Source organism: Panicum virgatum, chromosome 8K, assembly GCF_016808335.1.
Source record: "Panicum virgatum strain AP13 chromosome 8K, P.virgatum_v5, whole genome shotgun sequence".
Taxonomy (NCBI): Eukaryota; Viridiplantae; Streptophyta; class Magnoliopsida; order Poales; family Poaceae; genus Panicum; species Panicum virgatum.
The window spans coordinates 33,521,399-33,543,812 of NC_053143.1; the positions used below are offsets into that span (position 1 = coordinate 33,521,399).

Here is a 22,414-nt window from a genome sequence, read left to right on the forward strand (position 1 = left end):
ATGATCTACACGTTAGAGTAGGTTTTGTTGTGAGTTGGATCTTATTTGAACAGTTTTGTGCATTCTTGCACTTTGGCCCCTGTAGTAATTCATAATTACAATTAGGTCCCTGTGAGAAGAAGCTGATCGACGCCCCGGACGCCCAGGAGACCCAGGAGGACGTCCCGGATTACGAGAAGCCCCCGAGACCCTGGAGGACTATGAAGAGTTACCAGGTTCACGCCCATCTATGACTTGAATTCCTATTAGGCATTGCTTGCTAGAATTGCTATTGCATTACTTGTGCAAGTGTGAGATAAGCCTGCATGGCCTACTTGTATACCGTATTCCTTGCATCCTATTATACCTTGATTGATTCTTGGATGCTTTGGCTACTATTATACCACTGCGGAGGACCGCGTGAGGAGTGCTTGCCCGGCTCTTATGGACATATGCGGTAACTATGATTTGTGGGACTTTGTAAACATGCACGCCACTTATCCACTATGAGGGTGGACCCGGTCTGAGCTAGTTATGTGCGTCACCAGACCTATTAGAAGTAGGGTTGTGCGGGGGAGGCCCGATACGGGAGTAGCATGGGCCTTATATAAACTCCAGATGGCAAAGGGTGGGGCCACACAACTCCAGGGCGACCTCTTGCGAGAGGATGCATCCCAATCTGGGGGACAGGATGGTGCCGTAGCGGTTAGTCTCGTTCTTAGTAGACCGGTGCCTCGGAGTCAGTCGGAATTGTCTGCTGGCTGGCGACGGGGCGAGTGGGTACAGTTGCGCAACCCCTGCAGGGTGAAAACTATACGTATAGCCGCATACTCAGTAATGTACATTCCTACTCTTCTGTTACTTCATCTAGAGTAGTAAACCCATATTTCTACCTCCCTCCAGTCCACTTCCCCCTATGGAGTCAGATGAGGTGCAGGGAGAGGGAGTTCCTGCACCGCCCCGGGATTTGACCGGTGCCGGTATGGCCTGTGTCGGAGAGTGACAGATGGCATATATATGTATATACTTGTGCTTGCATAGGAAACCCTAACCTATCCTTGGCTACTTTTAATACCTTTGCATCCACTTAAAGCTTGCATACGGATGGTGACGTAAACCTATCCCGTCCTTGGGGATAGCCTGGTAGATGCAGGATTCGACACGCGGATCAAGCCCAAAGACGAAGGATAAAGCTAAGGACGGTTCATGCTACGCTCAAGTACTGCCTGTGGAGAAGAGTTATCAAGACGAAGGATTTCCAGAAGAATAGCTACGGCTTCCGACTTCTGTTTGTTTTCCTTTAGCCCAAGGGGCTTGTACTCTGATTTTTCGTACCACAACCCTTTGGGTTATGTAATAAATAAATCCATGTAATGATTTTCAACATTGTATGTTTGTGATATCTAATTGAAATGAGTTCTGTATATGATAGCTACTGATCTAGGGACTATCACGACGATACAGGGATTCGGGTTCTCCTTTCGGAAACCCGGGTCGTTTCAGTCACCCCCGATTAGGGTGTGCGGTGTTTCCATCTCTCTCTACCTTTCTACATGGTATCAGGGAAAATCACAATCCTCTTTCCCTCGCTTCTACCCCAGGCGCTAGGGTTATAGCCCTAGCCGCCGCCCTTCCTCTCCCACGTGCAGGGATCCCCCCTGCGCGTCCACCCTCGACGTCACGCCGCCAATCGCGTTGATCCGCAGCACGCCGCCACCAGGCCATTGGGCATGTACATCTTGTACTCCAAGCCATATTGGCACTATATAATGAAAGGTCACCCCCCGATTAGGGTGTGCGGTGTTTTCCATCTCTCTATACCTTTCTACACATTGGAACTACATATGCATGAAAAAGTATGTGTGCACAAATGATAAAAAACTAACATATTTTTTCAACTAAAAGTTTCTTGAGTACAACTAAGTTATCTGAACAATGAGGGGATGAATATGACTTTTTAGACCGAGAATGTTAAATCTTAATATTGTGGTTTAACTTTTCGCTTCCACTTACTATGCATATACTAATCTTTTTTGTCTTTGAAGGATTGTGTGCCAAACTGCCAGATAACACTCATTTTCCATGTAGGATGTGGCCGTGTCCAATTATACTGAAGGTCAGCATCCGGACTACAGCCCACAGTATCTTGGGACTTGGGTAGAAAGACTTTTTTTCTGAATGAAGTAAATGATTTGGACTGATAACAAATGAAGATTCCTGTATTTGTTGAGAGCGAGAAAAAGTAATACGCTTTGGAACTACAGATATAGATGAAAGTTTTTACTTCCAATTACATGTGCTTTCAACTAATTTATGACAGACTATTAAAGCAGTTTACAAGAACTATTACAATCGACACTGTTGTAGTAGCAATATAAAACATTCTATTGATAGTGGATACTAGCAGAGACATCTCCTACAGTTACCAAACTGAAATTACAGGCTGGTAAAGATTCAACCTTCGATCTAAACAAAAACTATGGAAACCAAGGAAAATAAATTCTTAATCGGATAAGACGTCCACACACTAGGCTGGCTTGCGGTCATCAATGCTTATCCATCCCCACAACATTTTCTGTGCATTTGCTTATAAAAAGTAGGAGAGGTAAAAATTAGAGCCAGACCAGTCATTAGACACATCTGAGGTACTTAAGTAATCACAGATTTTCCGACGACATGTGTGTTTAAGTCAAAGTCATAATGTTTGAATGGAGCATTTCCATTTTTAAGAATGAATAGAGATTATTTCTTCCTTTTTGAACCGAAAATAGAGATTATTTCTTCCTCCATGGAGTATTGTATATAAAGCGAAATGAAGTAATTTTGATTTGACCGAGACCGTAGAGTATTTTTCACATTGATTATTCATGCCTTTAGACTCATTTGGAAGGATCACGAAATGTACCAGAGTATCGATATCTGACAACTGGATCAGTAAACACATGAGATAGACCTTTCAAATTATCTATTACTCACAGATCAAGTTCTAACTTACATTCACATGATCAGTGAGCACACCCACGCTAATGGACAATTATTGTTTTCTTGCAATGCGGACCATAATTTTTCTCATGATGCTCTGTTCTTCAGTTGGCAAAAAATAACTACCCGAGATGACAGTAAGAGACACTATTCTTTCCTATTTATTTGTGATTCTATTACACAAGAAGGCTTTACTATATCATATGGTAAATACTTGCGATTATACAGAAAGAGATTGCGATCCTTTTTTGTGGTTGTGGCATATGCTGAATCCAAAACATTTTGGACTGAGCATTTTTGAAGTCTAGACTAGAACTTCTTCTACTTTTTGCAGTACAATGGGAGGAAGCATATGGAATTGTGGCTAGTATCACTTAGTATCTACTTCGTCTTCATCATCGATCAGATGCTCCTTCAGGCTCTGAATTTGAGGTTGGCCATTAACATTCTCCCAGATTGAATCAGTGCTTGGCAACTCGTACCCTTCCGGTCTCAGTGACAGGGCAAACTCTGGTAGATCAGGAATCGATTGAAGTGCGCTGCACAAAAAAAATAATGAAATCACCTCTTGGCAAAGAAATGTAGGGTGTACATGAATGATAAGGAAAGGTTATCATCCAACAACTCTCAAACTTTACAATTTATCATTTCAGGTGTAGAATTATCCTGAAATCATGGGATGTACCTATTCTTGTCTTTCTCAAACAGATGCCCATATACTTGGAACTTCTTGTACGCAACATCTGGAATTTTCTTGTGCATGTTCTTCATGACACCCCATGGAGGTGGTACCCTACATACAATTGAATTCAAACAGAACTTGTCAGCGCTTGCATTTCAATGAATTCGAATTGCTAATCCTCTTGGAGTGGTATCAGACCTTGTGACAGGATTTGCCAAACAGAAACTCAAGCAAGCCCTCTTGCCCTCTGAGAGAAGGTCATCAGCTGCAGAGAGGCAACAGACTGCGCTGATATGGCTGGCCGGTTCACCGCCCTTGTCAAGTACGAGACCATGGTAATAATATGCTACAGCCTGATTTGCAAGATAAGAAAAGGTCAAGTTTACAACAGAAATGAACACATTGACAATCTGAAAGAATTATACTGTCTTCACTCTTCAGAAAACCTTGGCCTCCATGCATTTCCACTTCAGGAACAACAGAAGCTTCTTTCCATATGAGTCACTTGTATCGCATCCTGACAGACAATAGTGAGCCTGAGCAAAAATAAGAAAGTAGAAAACCATTAGATCCTGAAATAACTGAAGAAATTGTTCATTTGATAGCGACTTTGTTATGCAATACTGACCTGAGAAAAATAACTGACTTGCTCACAGGCTAGCCTCCTCTTTACTGACAGTGTTGCCTTTTCACATTCAGAAGCCAGGCCAAGCTGTATTTCCACACACTGTTTTGTGCAGTTTGGACAGGACATGCTAATTACTAATTCAGCACCATAACATCCAAAAACTAGGAAAACAGGGGTATCTACCTGAGCCAATGCCTGAATTGAGATGGCCTCAAGCATACCTTCCTGCAAGTAAGTAGGAAAGCTCTTCCTGCAGTTGAAGAGGTAAGGTACAGTAAGTGCTTGCTTGGAGGAAAATTAAGAGGTGACAATTTCTCATGGTTAATATGCTTTGCAGGGTGCGTGCATACTTGACTTGTGCAGGTATCTGAACAAGTATGCGATGCACAGAGTAGTCTAAGCATCCTGATGCCCTGAGCAATGAATCAACAACATCCTTCTTTGCATCTGCAAAAGTAATCACAAAATGTATCAATTCCCCTATTTTATCATATGTGACAAAGTATTCATGAAGAGATATATTGCTCCGTATATAGCTAACAAATGCATTGTAGTATTGTTCCAAATAATCCATCTACTGGCCATCATCAAGATTGGACACAAGTTACAGAAAATATGAAAATTGGTAGCTGTAACAGAAAAACATACGGGCATCTATTGCAAAAAGATCAACAGACCTTCTGATACCTTCCTTTCACCGCCAACTTGACCGTTTTTCGGAATGAGTGTTAGATTGGCCTCAAATAATGCAAGCATCGCCATCATGTGGACGACCGACAGCACCTCATACCATGCACTGGCCAAACAACACTCCTGAATACGAAATACCCTCTTGTAATTCAATCTATAAATGTATCCAAAATAATAGGAATAATTAAACAGCAGAGGTACCAAACTCTCACCTGATCATCATCTAAGGTCTTCCATCTGAATTGTACAGATGATTCAAGGCGGCTCTCTGTTCGGCCAATAATAGTTTCATTATAAATCATTGAATAGTCGTGAAAACTACATGAAAGTGAATAAGCACAAGTTCAAACCTTTCATTGTTAGACCAAGAACTACTGGCAAGTACTCCTCCAGTGCATGTTGCAACTCTGAAACAGCTGATACATCCGCATAATCTTCACAGAAGTCACCAATCCATCACAACAAATCAAAATTATTGTCAGTATTCTAGCAAATGAAGTCAGTAAGCAGTCAGTGTCAGCAAAAATTCAGATAGGAACATACAGATTTCTTTGGCCAGTTCTACCACATGAGCACGGAGTGAGGAGAGGCGGTCGACAAGATCCTTAGAAACCACCCCCCTGAGCGGATGGACTATGTCAGAAGCAACTGGTATGCGGACAGTAGGCACGAATACTGCAACCTCCTGAATGATGCTCCTTCGCTTTCGCCCCTTGCCGCCTATCGTGTACTTCTTGGGGATTGATGGGCCACACCCCATCTTTACAGTTTCTGAGTAGTAGAGAAATGCAGAAGAATTTCCGTCAACCATTAGCATTCAAAACCAATACGATTTAACCAGATCAATGCAGTGAACAGAAAAACTACAGGACTCTGAATCTAGCTCAGAAGGGATCAAGACATGCTGGAATATTGATACTAAACAGAGGAGGGTCAGCTCAAATGGAGCTCGTCAGCTCATCACAAACAGTCCGAAAAATCGTATCCAAGGTTTGGACAGTACTGAAAAGTCTGAACAATAGAGGAGCCAAGAATGTTGTGGATCTCTGCTCTGACACTCTGAAATGTTGCAAAGATACGTAGAGATGGCGCAAGGATGAGCAGATCAGTAGGAAGGGAGCAGCAAAACCAGCACAAGATGAGCATCCAAGAACAGTGGATCAAGAACACTAGTTGTCCCAGTACACTTACAATGTGAGCCAGGAAGGTGGTTTCAGCCAAGAGACCTGAAGAAGTTGACCCTGCACATCGATACAAAAAGGTCACCCATCACCGGACCCCCGGCTTTATAGTTGGCGAAACGAAGGGCAAAGCGAGAAAGGGGTTACGAGGAGCAGACGCAAATGGCAGTAGCGGCCTCTGTTCAGAGCTTCAGATCAGAGAGAGAGAGAGAGAGAGAGATCTTGGCATGTACATACCGAGGAAGAGAGGAGTCGGAGGGAGCACATGGCGAGGCCACAGGCGCGGCACCCGCCTCCTCGTCCTCACCCAAGTGGAGCCAGTACTGAAGCGACTAAACTATGCTCACCGTCGTGGGAAGCAGTGCCACTTCCACTGCTATTAAATTCAGCTCAACTTCAGAATCATCCGAGGAGAGAGAGAGGGGGGCAGGTATTGTAAAATAGGAGCTTCAAAGAAGTACTGCCCGTTTGATGACAAATTGAAAAATGAGTCTTATAGGAGACCAGGCTTACCATAAATTTGGACGGCCACAAATTTGATTTACTATTTCAAACCACCTACATTGACTATATGAGTACTGCAGCACTTAGCTCCTTGTCAAAACTATGGTTGGGAAAAATCAACGGCTCACGTCGCTTGATCCAACGGCTAGAAAGGTAGAGCCACTCGGTATACACCCGGTGCATACTAAATGGTGGGCCATATGCACCGGGTGCACACCGAATTGGTGGAACCCACATCGGGAAAGATGATGTGGGATAATTGTTTTTTCGAATTTTTTTATTGGAAAAAGTCTACATCACCCCCTCACCTATGAAGGGTTGACTACATAACTCCCTAAACTATGAAATGGTCTATATCACCCCCTGAACTTTCTAAAATCGGTCAAATTACCCCCTAAAGCAGTTTTGAAAAATCATAGTAAATCATAAAATAGAAAATCCAATTGTGTTGGACTCCAAATGAGTAGATCTACACAGTGAAAATATAATATGGTATGCTTTAGTATATTTTTTACTGTAGCTTTAGATCTATACTTTTCTTTATAGCTGTAAAAAAATGTACTAAAACATACTATATTATATATTCACAGTGTAGATCTACTCATTTGGAGTCCAACACAATTGAAATTTTCATTTTATGATTTTTCTGTGATTTACTATAATTTTTTGAAACTGCTTTAGGGGGTAATTTGACCGGTTTTGAAAAGTTCAAGGGGTGATATAGACTGTTTCATAGGTTGGGAGGTTATGTATTCCACCCCATAGGTTGGGGGTGATATAGACTTTTTCCTTTTTTATTTGATCAAAGGTACAATAGTAAATCAATAATTATGTGAATAATATTTGGATTAGTATAGTTTTGAATTGAATAGTTGATCTAATATAGTTTGAGCCGTTTAAGAGTTAGACCCTATACCCAGCGACGATTTGGATGAACCCTAGGTGGCCACGATCCGTGATCCAGTTGAACCCTAGGTCGCCGCGATGTTGACCCCTAGCGGAGATGCGGTGGTCCAGGTGACTCGCGATGGCACGGCACCTAGCGGTGATCCATGATCCAGTTAGTTAAACCCTAGGTGGTGGCAATGTTGATCCCTAGGAGGAGATGCGGCCGTCCAGGCGACTCGCGACAACAGCTTCCATGGAGACCTCTAAATGGGTTGGAGGGGATCGTGAGACTGTAGAGAGGTCGACGCAAAGAGCGAGGGCGGGCCGAGTGCAAGGTCAACGCAAAGGGCGAAATTATCATAGTACCCTTCCGCACCACAAATTAATTAAATTAATTATTTAGGGAAGGCACCAAGAGGATCTCTTTTTCCATTCCTAAAGAATGATAGTCTATCACTACTTTTGCTAATGAATGATAACCCTAAAGAATTTTACCATTCCTCTAGATAAATATATCCCCAACAGGTTCCTCTTTGTGGCACCCAAAATAGATGTATAGTTTTTGCAAGCAATATAGAAGTGCTAAACCAGATTGAGGTGAAAACATTGTTTAATTCGCAGTTCATCCAGTGATTGTTTTTGTTATTAGGGTTCTCCAAGAGATGCTTTTAGTATTTGCCATATATCCCAATAAGGGGAGGGCTACCAAGGAGTTCCTTTATGCCAACCAAAACTTAATACTCCCTCCGTTCTAAAATGTAGGTCGTTTTGGCTTTTCTAGATTCATAATGTTTGTTAAGCACCTAGATATATTATATGTCTAGATACATAACAAAATATATGATTCTAAAAATGTCAAAACGACCTATATTTTGTAACGGGGGGAGTATAAGGGAACACATTAAGCTTGATTGAGGTGCTGGCAATAGTGCCCTGGTAGGACACGGCATTTTTCTCCAACTGTTGGTGCCAGGTGACCAAGCATAGAAAGGGATCCCAGTGAAGGGCTCAACACTTTGATCATATTGGTTGCATGGGAATGACACTTAGTGTGCGTGGTTTGTGTGTGCGGTGCTGTGTGTCTTTGTACTTTTATCTTTAATAGAATGACACGCAGAGCTTTCTCATACGCATTCTAAAAAAAGAAAAAAAGGTTTCTAAAGTTAAAACACCTTTAGTCAATGCATTATTTTGCCCTTAGGCAGAGGGTCAGTCTATTTATCACTAGTAGAAAACACGTCAAAGGTTCATCCCAAAAGTACCAGAATGAAGATGAACCGGTACCAATGCTAGTATTGGTACCAGTTCATCTTGGTACCGGTACTTTTGGGGTGGATGTGACCTATGGATGAGCCTTAGGTACCGGTTGGTACCCAAGGCTCTTCATAGGTACCGGGTGATAACTTTTACATTAGTACTGGGTGTTACCACCAACCGGTGCCTATGGATGAGTCTTAGGTACCGGTTGGTAACACCAACCGGTACCTTAAGAGCCTTAGGTACCGGTTGGTGTTACCAACCGATACCTTAGGCTCGTCCATGGGTTACTTCAAAAGAAAAATATATATCTTCCCATCAGATGTGATGTGTAGGCGAGATGGTCAGAAAGGCACACGCGAGGCAAGTGATCTTGAGTTCGAATCTCGGCCAACTATTTTTGCCAAAAAATATAGCCTTAGGCACCGGTTCTTTTACCCGGTGCTGATGAACACGACTATTGGTCTCGGTTACCGGGTACCGGTTCAAAAACCGGTACCTAAGGCCCATACTAACCGGTGCCTATAGGCTTTTTTCCAGTAGTGTATTGGTATGAATAACTAGATTAACAAATAAATATAAGGTTTGATGAATAGGTTAATTAATACTTCTAGAGTTGGCACCCTAGAAATTGAATGTATGACCAAAACACATTAAAATTGTGGTGAAACATCTTTAAACCTCATATTTGGATAAAACCTCCCTAAATCCTAAAACATTCTCTGTATCAAGATATGCTAGCACAAATCTTGAAGCCCTCACTGTTTGTAATGAAATAATAATATAAAGATAATATGCAGTCTAGTCGTCATCAAAATAATTTGTACTCTAGCTCTACAGCTTGTACCTAATAATATGAGTACATAGTTATTGATGTAAATGGTACAAATATTATCCGTTCATATCCAAATTCGTTTAGAGGATATTTAAGATCCATCTGAATCTAAGTCTGGATATTCAGTATGTGACCCGTATCTGAATCTGGATACTCAATGTCAGATTTATGTGATGTGGATACCCACTCATATCTTATCTGACATATACTGACACTATGTGTACCCTATCTGAATTTGAGAAAAATTATCTATATTTGTATCTGTAGGTATCCTTCTGTATCCTATATATCCGTTTACACCTATTTTCTATATATTTGACCCAAATACTATTTAATGTTTTGGAAACTCTAATTAAATGCATAGCATCTAAATCCTAAATTTTACTGCTGTTACTAAACAAAAGGTTTTATTTGTGAAGAGAAAAGATAGAGGTACATAATCACAATAATAAACATTTTTTTGCCTCCCATAAATTGCATTCAAGAGGAATGGTATTAAAAAAATATAAAGTTAGCGGTCATTGGGATAGATTCCATGAATGTTGCTAGACAAGATGACCAAAGGTGAAGCTCAATAATGCTGATTGATTTCCCAATCTGTACCGAAGATAGCTTTCCCCTAAAGGTATAGATCCCTGATTAATTCCCAAATCCGCGCGTTAGCAAATTTTATTCAGAAAAGAAGATAGCTTTTCCCCAAAGATATAAAGCAAGAACAGCACAAAAGGTGGTATCATCATTGGATGCATTCAATCCACTGTTCGTCTAAACGGTCATTTAGCTCGTTTACACGCTACACAGTGGTATACCGTTTTCATTTAATCGGTTGTTTTGACTGTTTAAATGGTCGTTTTGCCCGGTAGGTGACCGACTGTTTATCGTTTAGCATTTAGGATAACACTGATTCAATCTATGGTCATCCACCCTTTCTTTAAGCAATTAATTTTTTTTTTCATCCTTTCTGTGAGCAGCCAAGGGGCATAATTTTTTTTCCAAGGAGCCCTTTCAGATATATTATGGAATCTAAATTAGACCAGCAACTGGTAGTCTTGGAAAGTTGGAAGTGTACTACAGGAGATCCGAGCCCCATGCAAGGTGGTTGGAGCGGATCGTCCTCCCTGTAGATAGAAGCACCACCAGCTGATTGCTCCCCATGCAGCCATGTTGAGGGGATCATCTTATTCGAATTCATGATATTTTAAAATTATGGAGGAATAATTAAATCATCTTATTCGAATAAAAATTTTTACTGGAAGAACAATTCATGATATAGCATGGAATCCTAAATGAATGGTATGTGAACAATCTAATTATGTTATACCAACGATAGATTATATTAAAAATAAACTTATGCGTATTTATTAAAAAGTACTGCAAATGACCTTAAACTTAAAAAATGAAGATACACAATAAAAGATATAGTAGAAGAAAAAAATGTAAATAACAACCTAGGACTAAAAACATTAAAGTGGTCAATAGAATAACGTTGCATGCATGAAATAAATAAAAATGAATAGTTTAGTTCTATCCACCGAAACAATGGTGCAATACAAGCCTGAAAAACATAAGAAATTGCAGATAAATCCTTCGGGATGTAGAAAGAGAAATGTCTTTTCTTGTGCTCATCATCTCACTCGATGTTATTCCAATTACTGTTACCTATTGATCTAAAAAAACAGCAATTGTTTTGAATAATGGAATATAATGAATCAAAAAATGATATTCACGTTATGAAGTCCAATGTGAGGTCTTATCCATGAAATGGAAGAAAATTTCGAAGATCTTTCTCACGAACCATGACCACGAACATGTGGCCGAATCGTTTTAAAATTCTATAAAAAAGCAAACCAAGTCTGAAAATCATAAGATTTGTCGTGGTATCATGATTTCATACGCGGTGGCTAAGGTAAAAAATTGAGAAGGTTTCGCACAAGTTATCACATATGCTCCTTACAAATCAAAGCATCTCCGGAGAAGATCCATGGAGTTGTGAAGAAGTCGTTCCGATTTCGAGTCAAAGTGACGGTCGAATTCGGGTTTGACTACAAAACTTTTTGTATATGCAATAGATAATTTAGATTGTTTCATGCCAATTTTTTTTTGCAATTAAACAATCACTATGTAAGAAACGCCTTATAGGCGACGTGCTTTAGGTGGCGGACGGTCTGCTCCCACTAGGTTGACTGTCGGCCGGTCAAGATGTTCGAACATCCAAAATGCCTGCATATAAGTTTGGATGTCCGAAAAGAGCTACCCGTTTGAACGTTAGCCGGCGGACTGTCCTCTGGACCGTCTGCCGTTGTTAGCCTGCGGACTATCCGCCCACACAGGCCGGATCGTCCGCCGTTGGGACATACATGCAGACGTTTCAGATGTCCGAATGTCTTGACTGGCGGACGGTCCGCCCGGTGGGAACGGACGGTCTGCCACCTAAAAATGTGACAAAGTTATGCAAACATGAAATAGTGGAACAAATTGAATGGTAGGTAAAAAAAATTGTGTCGTGTTCCTGATAAAGGACACACAGATCAAGGCGCATGGCAAATGACCAGGCTTTACCGTGTGCCCTTGATCTGGCACACGATAAAAGTGAAATTCAAATTTTGTAAATGACCTTAGATGGGGAAATAGCCAAAATAAAAGTTGTAGATCTTAAAAAGTTATGAAAGTTTGTAGTAGACAACTTTTTTATTTGAATTCGTTTAGGATCTCAAACAAGCAATTCATACTCGGTTTAGTATAATATGAGGAAAACCAAAACGGACTCTAGACACAAGTCACAGAGTGATGCAGTGGTAGAGGGGGTTACGCGTGAGGGGGAGGTCACCATTTGAATCCCGCCGGACGCGTAGCGTGTGAATATTGCGCGAAAAATGCCGCAACTTGCCATTTGTTTCAGGTTTTTTTTCCATTCAAATTTTGCGGAGTGTTATTTTTTGCCGAGGGCCATCTTAGCACTTTGCCATGTGCCTGAAAAGGGCCCACGGCAAAGGTGGCTTTGCCGGCTGGCATTTGCCTTGAGCTCTTTGCTGCCGTGTGCTACAGGCTTTGCTGTGTGCTAGGCACATGGCAAATAAGCTGAATCCCGCTCTGATGGTAATTTTTCACAAAAGGCGTGATTTCTAGCCACAATAACTATTCATTTCAGTCCAAATGTCCTGAATTATAAGATAGTAGGGTGGTTTGAATTTCAAATTTTGAATCAAGATTGAGACATTTTGATTCATAGTGCAGTAACTAAATACACCGATAACAAACATCCGGAAGAGCTATGTAAGCATTAAGTACAACAATACGTGCATCACTCGTTCATGCAAGCATAGCTTGATCAAGAAGACACTGTCTGCAAGCTGAACTGCCATAGCTTCTTGGCCAGCTCAGCATCTGAAGCTTGTAAGCTCGGGCTGGATATGTTACAATCGGCGAAGTACTTTCCACTTATCCCCTTCACTTGAGGATGCATCGCCACATAGCATGTCGTTGCGGCACCCTTTAGCAAAGATAAATAATGAGTTAATTAGGGTCAATCCATGTTCCGGCAACAAGGGCGGCAGTAAAATAAGAGCTGAGATGAATGCCTACCTGTTCAACTCTTCTACATATGATTCTTCCAATGGTGTTAAAAAACGCTGTAAGAATAGTGGGAACAGTCACAAATTAAACATCGTTACAACCGGAGCTCCAGGCTACAAGCCAGAAATTATTTGAGATATTTGAATGTGTTGGAAGCCCTTTGTGGTTTTCAAACAATAACATCGACCGTTAGGATTGAGAAAATTACCACCCACAATAGTCCTGTCCCTAAAAATGTTAGTCATGATGACACCAGGATGAACGGCATTGGCTGAAATATTCACTCCTTCCTCCTGTTCCATGAAGATAACTCCTCATGTTATTAAACAGCTCATGCATCCATATATATAACAACTTCTATTCAGTGTCAAAGAGCTGATGTACCTTGAAAATTCGTGATAATTCATTGGAGTGAAGAATATTGGCAAGCTTGGATTGGCAGTAAGCAATAAAGTCAATCAAACTGGGTCAAAACAGATAACAAACCTTTTGGTGTTACTTATGCAGCAACATTCCAAATTTTGGGAGAGAATTCAAATTGATGTCGACTGGATTACCCGGAAGGATCATGAATTTTGTCAAAGCATATCCCTTCAGGATAAGTCATCATGGCATGCCCTACTGACGTCACATTGACAATCCGTCCCTCGGTGCCGCTGTCCCTACATGTGCTCTTCATGTTCTCCAATAGGAGGTTTGTTAGAAGAAAGTGACCTGTATGCATTCAAGCCAAACGCTACTACAGTATCAGGAATCATTCTCATAGGTCATAATTCAGAGGAGCAAGTATAAATACGAACAGTCAGCAAGCTAAGGAACACCTTCTACAGGCAGGTAAACAAGAGATGCTGCAGAAAGAATTTGGTTTGAATAATTTGCGCAAAGGACACACCAATGTGATTTGTTGCGAAATGCAGTTCCAGGCCGTCGCAGGAACACGTGCGGTTCCTTGTCAGAACTCCAGCGTTGTTGCTGCCGAAAAGAACAGTCAGGACTGTTAGTGTGAACAGATGTGAATGTGATCTGTCATCCTAAACTAATTGACAAAGCAGTCATTTTTGACCTTGATTGGAGGTCAAAAATCTCTAGAACACACTAAAGGGGGTGCCCCCAGTGTGCTGTGCTCAACTATATAAGGGGATGAAACACCAGGGCACAAAAATGTCCTAGTGACTGCCCTAAGGCTCTGTCCACTACAACCCAATCATAAAGGCACAAGCAGCACTGGGAAAGGCTTCTCCCACGCCCTAAGGCGGCTACAAAAAAGAAGACAAGAAGAACAGAGGAGAAGTGACGCTGGGAGCTCAAAATCAAGGTATGAAACCCTAATCTCAGCTCCCTGACGTGGTTCACTCTTAGCCTAGTGATCCTACATATCTAACAATGGCACCAGAGCCATCTAGACCTAAGATTGAACCCTCTTAAGTGTTTAATCTCATGCTCCAGTTCATGTTCTTGCCCTAAGATTAAGCCCAAACTACACTGTTCGTCTGTAATTATAAGATTAAGGGCCCTAGGGTTTCGGTTCAAGCATTAAAGAAGGAGAGGAATTGAATCAAGTAAGTACTAATTGTAAGAAATTCCCAAAAATCCCCAAAATCCGAAACCCTAGCTACAGGAAAAATCCCCAAATTTTCCCCAAACTCACGAACCCTAACCCTAATCCTAAAGATGTAAGGGTGTGTGGGGTGATGGTGGCTTGCCGGAGTGAATCCCGAGCTGCTGTGCTCGTCACCGGTGTCAATGACGTCGCCGCCATCACCCGACGGCTTTCGGCACGCGACCTCGGATGCCGCGGGGCCACGCGCCTCCCGTGCTCGCCGTGGCCACCGGCGTCGTCACCACTGCAGCCGGAAGACCGGGCACGGGCCAGATCCGCTCCTCCGCCGCGGATCCCGTGGATCTCGCGCTCGCAGGAGGTCGGGATTAGGGCACCGACGTGCGGTGCTCGACGGAGCTGCACGCCGGCCGCGGCCGCGCGCACCTCCGGTGAGCAGAGCTCGACGGCGCCGCTACCTCCTCCGCCGCGGGCCGCGTCGCCGGCACATTCGCCCTCCGCTCACCCGCAGCCGCCAGTGGAGAGGAAAGAAAGGAGGACGGGAGAAAATGGTTAGGGTTTAGCGGGGGGGAGTGCCGACGCTGCGGTTTTGATACGCGCAGCGCGCGATGACGGCCGTCGGATGTGCATCCGACGGCACGCGTGCGACGCAGCCACCTCGGGCCGGCGGGAGGCCAGCGGGCGCGGCGAATTCCCAACCCAGGCCCAGGTTTTTGGGCCTGGGCCCGGGAAGGGAAAGGCGGCGGCCAAAGTGGACCAGGCCGAAAATGGCCTGGGCTGGAAAATGAGTGATGGGCCGAATTTTAATTGGTATTTTCTCTGGAAATTAATACATATAAATTGGGCTGCATATTAATGGCCAAAATAATGATGGGCTAAATTCAATGAAGGGCCGGAAATAATGTCAAAATTTTAGAATGTTTTTCTCCTCTAATTTTGAACTTTGGGCTGCATAGTAATGGGCTTAAAAGAGCCTTTGGGCTAAGATAATATTGTTTTAGGCCATAAATATGATTTTGATTTTAAATATTATGAGTATGTATATTATTTCATGTTTAATTTTGAACATATTTTATTGACTTTTAGCAAATAATAATTAGAATAATAAGTTCTCTCATACTTATTTTATGATCTTTACATATTATGGCTATTACATAAAGCTATTATTTTACGTGTCATAAGTAATGTTTTAATTAAGGCCAAAATTAAGTAAAATTATGGTAAATTTATGAATAATTATTTTTTTTGCTTAAATAATATTGTTTTGGGCCAAACTTTATGGAAAATTTCTCCATTAATGATTAAGTATTTTTCCTTATGTTTATGATTAAGTATTCTCATTATGCTTTAATACTTCACTTTATTTCTAAAGTATTTTATTATGTTTATATTTTGCCTTAGCACAATTTATGTCACAATTTAAAAAAATTAAAAAAATTATGAAATACTCTCCAATTAAATTGGGATTATTTTCAGTGAAGTTTTAAGTCTATTTGAAGTATTATTTGAAATGTTTATGGTCCAATTATGATGATGAATTACTTTCATTATGAAATTAAGCTATCTACCACATACTTATGTGCCACTTAAATTGAGGCTTAATAGTAAAGTATCTTATGACCCGTAAATATTATCAATTATGTGAGCATGTTTTACTCACAAGAATTGATATGCCCATAAGTTAAGCATGAAGCTTAAGACCCATTTTTGGGAAAATCAAATAATGACATCTTTTAATGGCCAGTCCTCTAAGAAATTAAATAATGGCCCATATTTGGCTGATGTCATTAATACTTTTACTTACGGTTGGAAAATGTGCATTCCATTAATAATAACACTAAGGAATCACTTATTGTAATGATTGGAATGCACAAATTCTAATAATTAAGTGGCTTTAACTTATAATTGTCCTAGATTGGAATCAATCCAACGGAATATTTTTTATTCAAGATCAAAATTTCAATGGTGATTCATGGTTATATTCTAACCAAAGTTGTTTACAATCATGGGTTATCATGATTTAATTTATTAATAAAGTATATTATTCTTAAGCCATGCATACTTAGTGAGTCCAATTTTGGACATAAATCTTAAAGCTGGCTTTTGAATATTTTCTTAATTGTGCCACAAATAATGTTGATAAGAATACTAAAGTAATATATGAGGACAAATTGTGTTTATTTTAATAAAGATGTCCTCTGATAAATAAATATTTGCTTAAAAGAGTCTCGGAATATCATGATTAATTGACTTGTGGCTACATACTGACCAAAAGTTGTTTGTAGTCATATGTCATTCTCACCTCGAAGATTATGATTAATTTTGTGACTCATGACTATATACTGACTAAAGTTGTTTATGGTCATGTGTCACTAAGATTAATTAAGTTACTAAGTTGCCAGCTCTTGAGCAATATTGGCATAATCATAAACTGAGTTTTATCAGATTAAGCTAATACTGACTGAAATGAATAATGAGAAATTATGTCAATGCATATGGGTCATTTTCAATAAAGTTTCCGCTGCAAAAGAAATAACACTCTGGTTAAGTGTGGCATACGTTCATCATTCTAGCCAAAACTGATTGGTGAATGTGAGACTACAAAAATTTGTTATTCCGGTTCATCTTCTGGCCAAAGCTGATTTTGAATCGGAGTAATGAAAGGAGTTTATATCTAAAACTAAGTGTGGCTTGTGTTTATCATTCTGGCCAAAGCTGATTGATAAATACCTATTCACAATACTTTTGTTGGTCTTAATCCACTTCTGGCCAAAGCTGATTTGGGTTATGATTCAACAAAAGAAGTTTTATGCACATGAAATTAAGTGTGGCTTGTACTTATTCTTATGGCCAAAGCTGATGAATAAGTACTAGTTCACAAAATTCTGTTGTACTTTTCTATTTCTAGCCAAAGCTGACTTGGATTGGTTCAATAGAATAAGTTTGTGCTGATGCTTGCTAAACTATTCTATAAAGCATCACATGCCTCTAAAGATCAAAACTAATGAGTGGCGCTAAGCACATTTGTTTCATGTATGCAAAATCAAACTTATGAATTATCTCTATTGATGATACGAATTAATTAAGTCATAAGTTTCTAATAAAGATTGTTTTAAATACCACTATCAGAAGCAAAGTGGTTTTACCTGCACCTCATTGGTTTTTGAGATTATAACTAGGGTTTTTTGTCTACAGAACACCACCAAAACATGATTTTGTGGGCAGCACATTCCACTCTTCAAATTAGTTTGGAACACACCGTGAAAACATAAATTTGTATGCAGCACATCCCTTCTATTAAAAATTATATTTTCTAACTGGATAGGAGAGAGGAAACTGTGAAAGGACTAAAGTGCCCTTGGTGCGGCCTGTCGTCTCCCTCGCGCGCGCCTGCTCCGCTCCGCTCCGGTGCTGCCCTGCTGTGCGCCGTGGTCCGGCCGCCGCTCCGTCCGCTGCGCCGCCGGGCGAGGCCGGAGGAGAGAGGGAGAGAGGGAGGGAGCTCGTCCGCGCGCTCGAGGCCGGCGAGCCCGAGGCCGGAGAGCTCGAGGCCGGCGCGCCCGATGCCTCGCGGACGCGCCAAGGTCCCGCGCGGATCCGGCCAGAGAGGGCTCCACCGCCGCGGGAGGCCTCCTCCGCCGGGCCTGCACTGCGGGAGCCCCGCCGCTGCCTCGCACGAGGCGGCGGAGTGAGCCCCGCCGCGGCCTCGCGGATGCCGAAGGAGGGAGCCCCGCCGTGGCCTCGCGCGCGCCGGCGGAGGGAGCCGCGCCGCGCCGGCCCGCGTGGCCGGAGCACATGGCGGCCTGGTCGAGCCCGACGGGGGAGCAGGACGCGGCGGCGGAGGAGGAGGAGTAGGTGGCGTCGGGGGAGTAGGCGGTGGCGGCGTAGGAGTAGGCGGCCCGAACTGCATGAGGCCGTGGACGCCGCTCCGCCGCTTCCGTGCTTGGACGCCGCCGCCGCTCGCCGTGGACGCCGGGGCGAGCCGAGGAGGGACGCCGCGGCCGCACGCCGCTCGCCGCTCGCGGACTCGCAGGGCCGACGCACGCCACCGCCGCTCGCACGAGCCCCGCGCGTCGCAGCTTCTCGACGCTGCTGCCGCCGCGTCGCTCCAGGCCGCCGAGCTCGAGGGAGGAGGTGCCGCCGGAGTGCAAGGAGGGAGGCAATCGCAGCTCCGCCTCGCCGTCGCGCTCTGCTCGCCGCTCGCGCACGCCCGCGGCTGCGCTCCACTCGCCACTCGCGCACGCCCCCTTGATTCACCGCCGCGCGCGCTCGCCGCCTCGATTCACCGCCGCGCAGGTCGCTGCCGGCCGCCGGGATCCCGACTCCGCTCCCGACTCCGTGCAGGGGAGAGGGCCGCGCGCCGGCCACCGCTCCCGACGCCGCACAGTCGAGCTCGCGAACCGCCGCCTGGGGCGGGGCCCCTGCGCCGCCGCGAGGTCCGCCGCCCGCGTGCGCGCCCACCCCCCGCCCGCGCCGCGCACCGGCCGCGCATGCGCCCACCGGCTGCCACTCCGCTCCAGGGGAGGAGGGGCCGCCGTCCGCACCAGGGGAGGAGGGGCCGCCGTCCGCGCCAGGGGAGGAAGCAGGTGGCGCGGTCAGAGAGGCGTGGCCGGCGAGGGAGGTGGAGGGGAGGCGGGGCGAGCCGGCTCCTCTGCTCGGAGCGCGCAGCGCGCCAAATGGACGCGCGCAGGGGCGCGCAGGCTCCGCGTGAACGGCGGCGGCCGCAAGGAATCCAGGGGCATTTTTGTCTTTCTGGATCATGTTCTCTCACTTCCCAGGTTGCTAAACAATTGTTTAATGGAGCCCGTGTGCCACGCACAAAATTCACCGCTCAGAGTGTCTTAGAGACTATTTCAAGGAGTTCGGTGTGCAGCGCACAAAACAACATTTTGAGAGTGTCCTGCAGACAAATTTCCCTTATAACTAAGATGGCACATACAAGTGTCATAAGAGGTGTAGTTCCCATTAGAAAAGTTCAATACTAAGAATATTAATGAGAAATTAATGATTTTATTGATCATCAATACCTAATAGAAAAAAATTAAAAAATTAAAAAAATTAAGATAAGTCACTTATGGACAAATATCAGAATAAAAAGGAGCAATTCCTCAATTCTAGATAAATGTAAGAATCAGGGGAGTAATCCCCAAGATAAGTATTTATTAAAGCACATTTGATATTAGTGGTGAGTTGTTTCCTTCATATCAATGAAGGCAAGATAATATGATATGGCTATGGGCATCATTAAGCTCAAGGAAATAAGACTAAGACAAGGTAATAAGATGAGTCTCTAAGTAAGAAAAATACTAAATTTTAAAGAATTGTATTTATGAAAAGGAGGATAATGTCATTAGATTCTATTAGTATAAAATTATATTTATTTCCAATGTATACATTCATGTTATTTTTATATGTTGTAACAAGGATAAACAAACAAATAAATAGAGGTTCTTCGAAATATGGTACTATTGCATAGACCACATTTCGAGGGGGAGAGTGGAACCTTCATTAAGAAAATATTTTCCACCTCTTTATGTCAAGTGAGAATTAAATATTGAGAAAAATATTAAGATAACTTTATCATGTGTTAGTTTCTTATGTGTCATTTAATTAACAATGTTATTCTTATTCTTATTATAAGCTATATGCTAGCCTTAGAACTGAATACTATTTCAGTATCATATCTCACCACTAATGTCGCTAAGTTGAGAATTAGATGGGAGCTCTAAAGAAAGGAAAAATATTATTAAAGGAAATATAAGCAAAGCTCACTTATGAATACTTGCTTTAGCTCCTTGTGGCGCCTTTGTGCCCACTTGAAGATCTTTGATCAATCCCACTATGTGAAAGGGATTAATTATGTCATAAAGATTGTATGACACTCGTTGCTCATCATTTGAAAAATTATTGGAGTCCATAAGTGATACATAAGTACAATAAGAAATAAGTTATTAAACAATAGGGATATTGTGTACATAAAGATCCAGATTTTCTTTTATCTGGATACTAAGATTGTCTTGGTGATATCTCTTAAGTTTTGAACAATAATATTCACCAAGATAAAAGGTCCAGGAAATGGGTTGATTCCCATTAAGGGTAATAAATTTGCTTATGTAATGGCAAACATAAGCATTATATGTTTAATTAAGTTATAAATTGCCCTAAGTATCCTTAAAAGGACCGGGATATCTGGGAAATTAGTCCAGGACTGGACCCCTGGAAAAATCAATTAAGAACATTTTGCCTTATTGGCATAAATGCAAAGGTGTTATGTTGCATGCCCATAAGTAAGAAATCCAATATTTTGGACAATTATGTTACAAGAAGTGTTGATACTAAGAAATTCCACATAAAGTATTATCAACACTCTTGTGGGAGAAGTCATATGTGGAAGGCTTCAACCAATACTTTACCTAAAGGCATCATTAATAAATGCAAGTTAAAGTGTGGCATGTCCTGAATTATACACCGTCAAATATGGATTTGTGTCCCTGATCCATATCATTTTAAAGATAAAAAATTGCTTTAAGCAAATTATGCCGAAAATTATTAAATGAAAGAGTGCAATTTTGGATCGAGTAACATGTCATGAGGTATTCCCAGACCTAAGACATTGTGAAAGATTGAATCCAGAATCAAACATGAATATTCGAGGCCTAGATGAACTATGTTTAAGACTAAGTGGTGCTTGACAAATTAAGTATGTCATAAGTGTTGAGTATCAAATAAATTCTAAGATTATGATGCTCAAAATATAAGCATTAAGTGGTGTGACTTAAGTTCTAAAGTATTGGGCATCATGTTCAGAGGCTTGCCTAATATAATAAATGACAGCCCGTTAACTAAGGGACAAGATATGGTTTTTGAAATATGTTGGTTTTCTTCCTCTTTTAAAAGTGCATGCACATAAGAATAAATATGAGGATAAATATATGTTTAGTACATATAAATGAAAACAAACTGCACTCAGGACTTTTATAACCCCATCTCCCCATAAGCCTAAGAGGAATCACCTTGATATTGTATTGGAACCATGGTCACTTAGTCCTGTGGTACTTAATTGACTACAGTGATTGATTGATCTGGTGTACCATCTTTTGAAAAGTGAGTCCATAAGTTTTATATATAAGCATAAGAAATAGAGTAAAGTCCATTTTTGACCATCCAACTATCGACTGCGTCCGGATTTGGCAATGCAACTCTAAAACCGGACATCCGTAGCCATCCAACTCTCAAAACCGTTCATGTTTGGCCATCGAGCTGTTTTGCTGGGTGGTTTTGCTGAGTTGGACGCCACGTGGTGGTGGGACCCACCTGTCAGCCCCTCCTCTCCCTCCTCTCTCCTCTTTCTCTCTCCCTCTACCTCTCCTCTCTCCTATCCAACTCTGCTGACCCTGCGTCGGCCGCCGCCCTTCCCGCGCACGCCTCTCCAGCTCACCCGGCCGGCAGCTCTGGCTCATGGCGGAGCTCGCCCGGCGTGTTCCCGCCGGCGGCGAGCCGTACGGCGGCGGCGAGGAGATGGGCACTTACGATGACGGCCTGCTCCGCCCGGTCTCCGTCCACAGCGTCGCCTGGGTCCATGCCGAGATCCGCCCGCCGCGCCGCCAGGGGGCCGCAACCGAGCTCCGCGCAAGGGGCCGCGACGCCTCCTGGTGCCGCG

General features: G+C 42.7%; 2 protein-coding genes across 5 annotated transcripts; both read right to left on the reverse strand.

The window, feature by feature from the left end:
* Positions 1-3,093: 3,093 nt before the first annotated feature.
* On the reverse strand, positions 3,094-6,513 carry LOC120644450. 3 transcript variants are annotated; one of them, XM_039921078.1, is made up of 13 exons: positions 6,380-6,513; positions 6,153-6,202; positions 5,505-5,732; positions 5,312-5,395; positions 5,174-5,229; positions 4,949-5,084; positions 4,622-4,718; positions 4,455-4,521; positions 4,272-4,370; positions 4,090-4,179; positions 3,842-3,996; positions 3,647-3,754; positions 3,094-3,500 (listed from the first exon to the last, which is right to left on the reverse strand). In XM_039921078.1, exons 3-13 carry the CDS (start codon positions 5,719-5,721, stop codon positions 3,332-3,334), a joined length of 1,278 nt encoding a protein of 425 aa, XP_039777012.1. In that variant the 5' UTR covers positions 5,722-5,732; positions 6,153-6,202; positions 6,380-6,513; the 3' UTR covers positions 3,094-3,331. The 3 variants fall into 3 exon arrangements, with proteins under 3 accessions (XP_039777012.1, XP_039777011.1, XP_039777013.1); XM_039921077.1 differs by having other exon boundaries at positions 6,290-6,422; XM_039921079.1 differs by lacking the exon at positions 6,153-6,202 and having other exon boundaries at positions 6,380-6,500.
* A 6,272-nt stretch (positions 6,514-12,785) lies between these two features.
* On the reverse strand, positions 12,786-21,877 carry LOC120644451 (short-chain dehydrogenase TIC 32 A, chloroplastic-like). 2 transcript variants are annotated; one of them, XR_005663761.1, is made up of 6 exons: positions 20,527-21,550; positions 14,092-14,171; positions 13,757-13,913; positions 13,584-13,662; positions 13,209-13,492; positions 12,786-13,116 (listed from the first exon to the last, which is right to left on the reverse strand). XR_005663761.1 is itself a non-coding variant. In XM_039921080.1 (4 exons), the coding sequence occupies exons 1-4, from the start codon at positions 20,670-20,672 to the stop codon at positions 13,557-13,559; spliced, it is 489 nt and encodes a 162-aa protein (XP_039777014.1). In that variant the 5' UTR covers positions 20,673-21,877. The 2 variants fall into 2 exon arrangements, 1 of the variants encoding a protein (XP_039777014.1); XM_039921080.1 differs by lacking the exons at positions 12,786-13,116; positions 13,209-13,492 and having other exon boundaries at positions 13,557-13,662; positions 20,527-21,877.
* Positions 21,878-22,414: the final 537 nt, after the last annotated feature.

Excerpts from the sequence above, each read along its gene's own strand:
- LOC120644450 (XM_039921078.1), bottom strand. The coding sequence starts at position 5,721 with ATGGGGTGTGGCCCATCAATCCCCAAGAAGTACACGATAGGCGGCAAG. Across the intron at positions 5,085-5,173 it reads AGACCTTAGATGATGATCAG|GAGTGTTGTTTGGCCAGTGC; the intron begins GTGAGAGTTTGG and ends TTTCGTATTCAG. Across the intron at positions 3,501-3,646 it reads TTTGAGAAAGACAAGAATAG|CGCACTTCAATCGATTCCTG; the intron begins GTACATCCCATG and ends TTTTTTGTGCAG.
- LOC120644451 (XM_039921080.1), bottom strand. The coding sequence starts at position 20,672 with ATGGACTCCAATAATTTTTCAAATGATGAGCAACGAGTGTCATACAAT. Across the intron at positions 14,172-20,526 it reads GCTAAAGCAAGTATTCATAA|CAACAACGCTGGAGTTCTGA; the intron begins GTGAGCTTTGCT and ends TCTTTTCGGCAG. Across the intron at positions 13,663-13,756 it reads AAAATTCATGATCCTTCCGG|TTTGATTGACTTTATTGCTT; the intron begins GTAATCCAGTCG and ends GTTTTGACCCAG.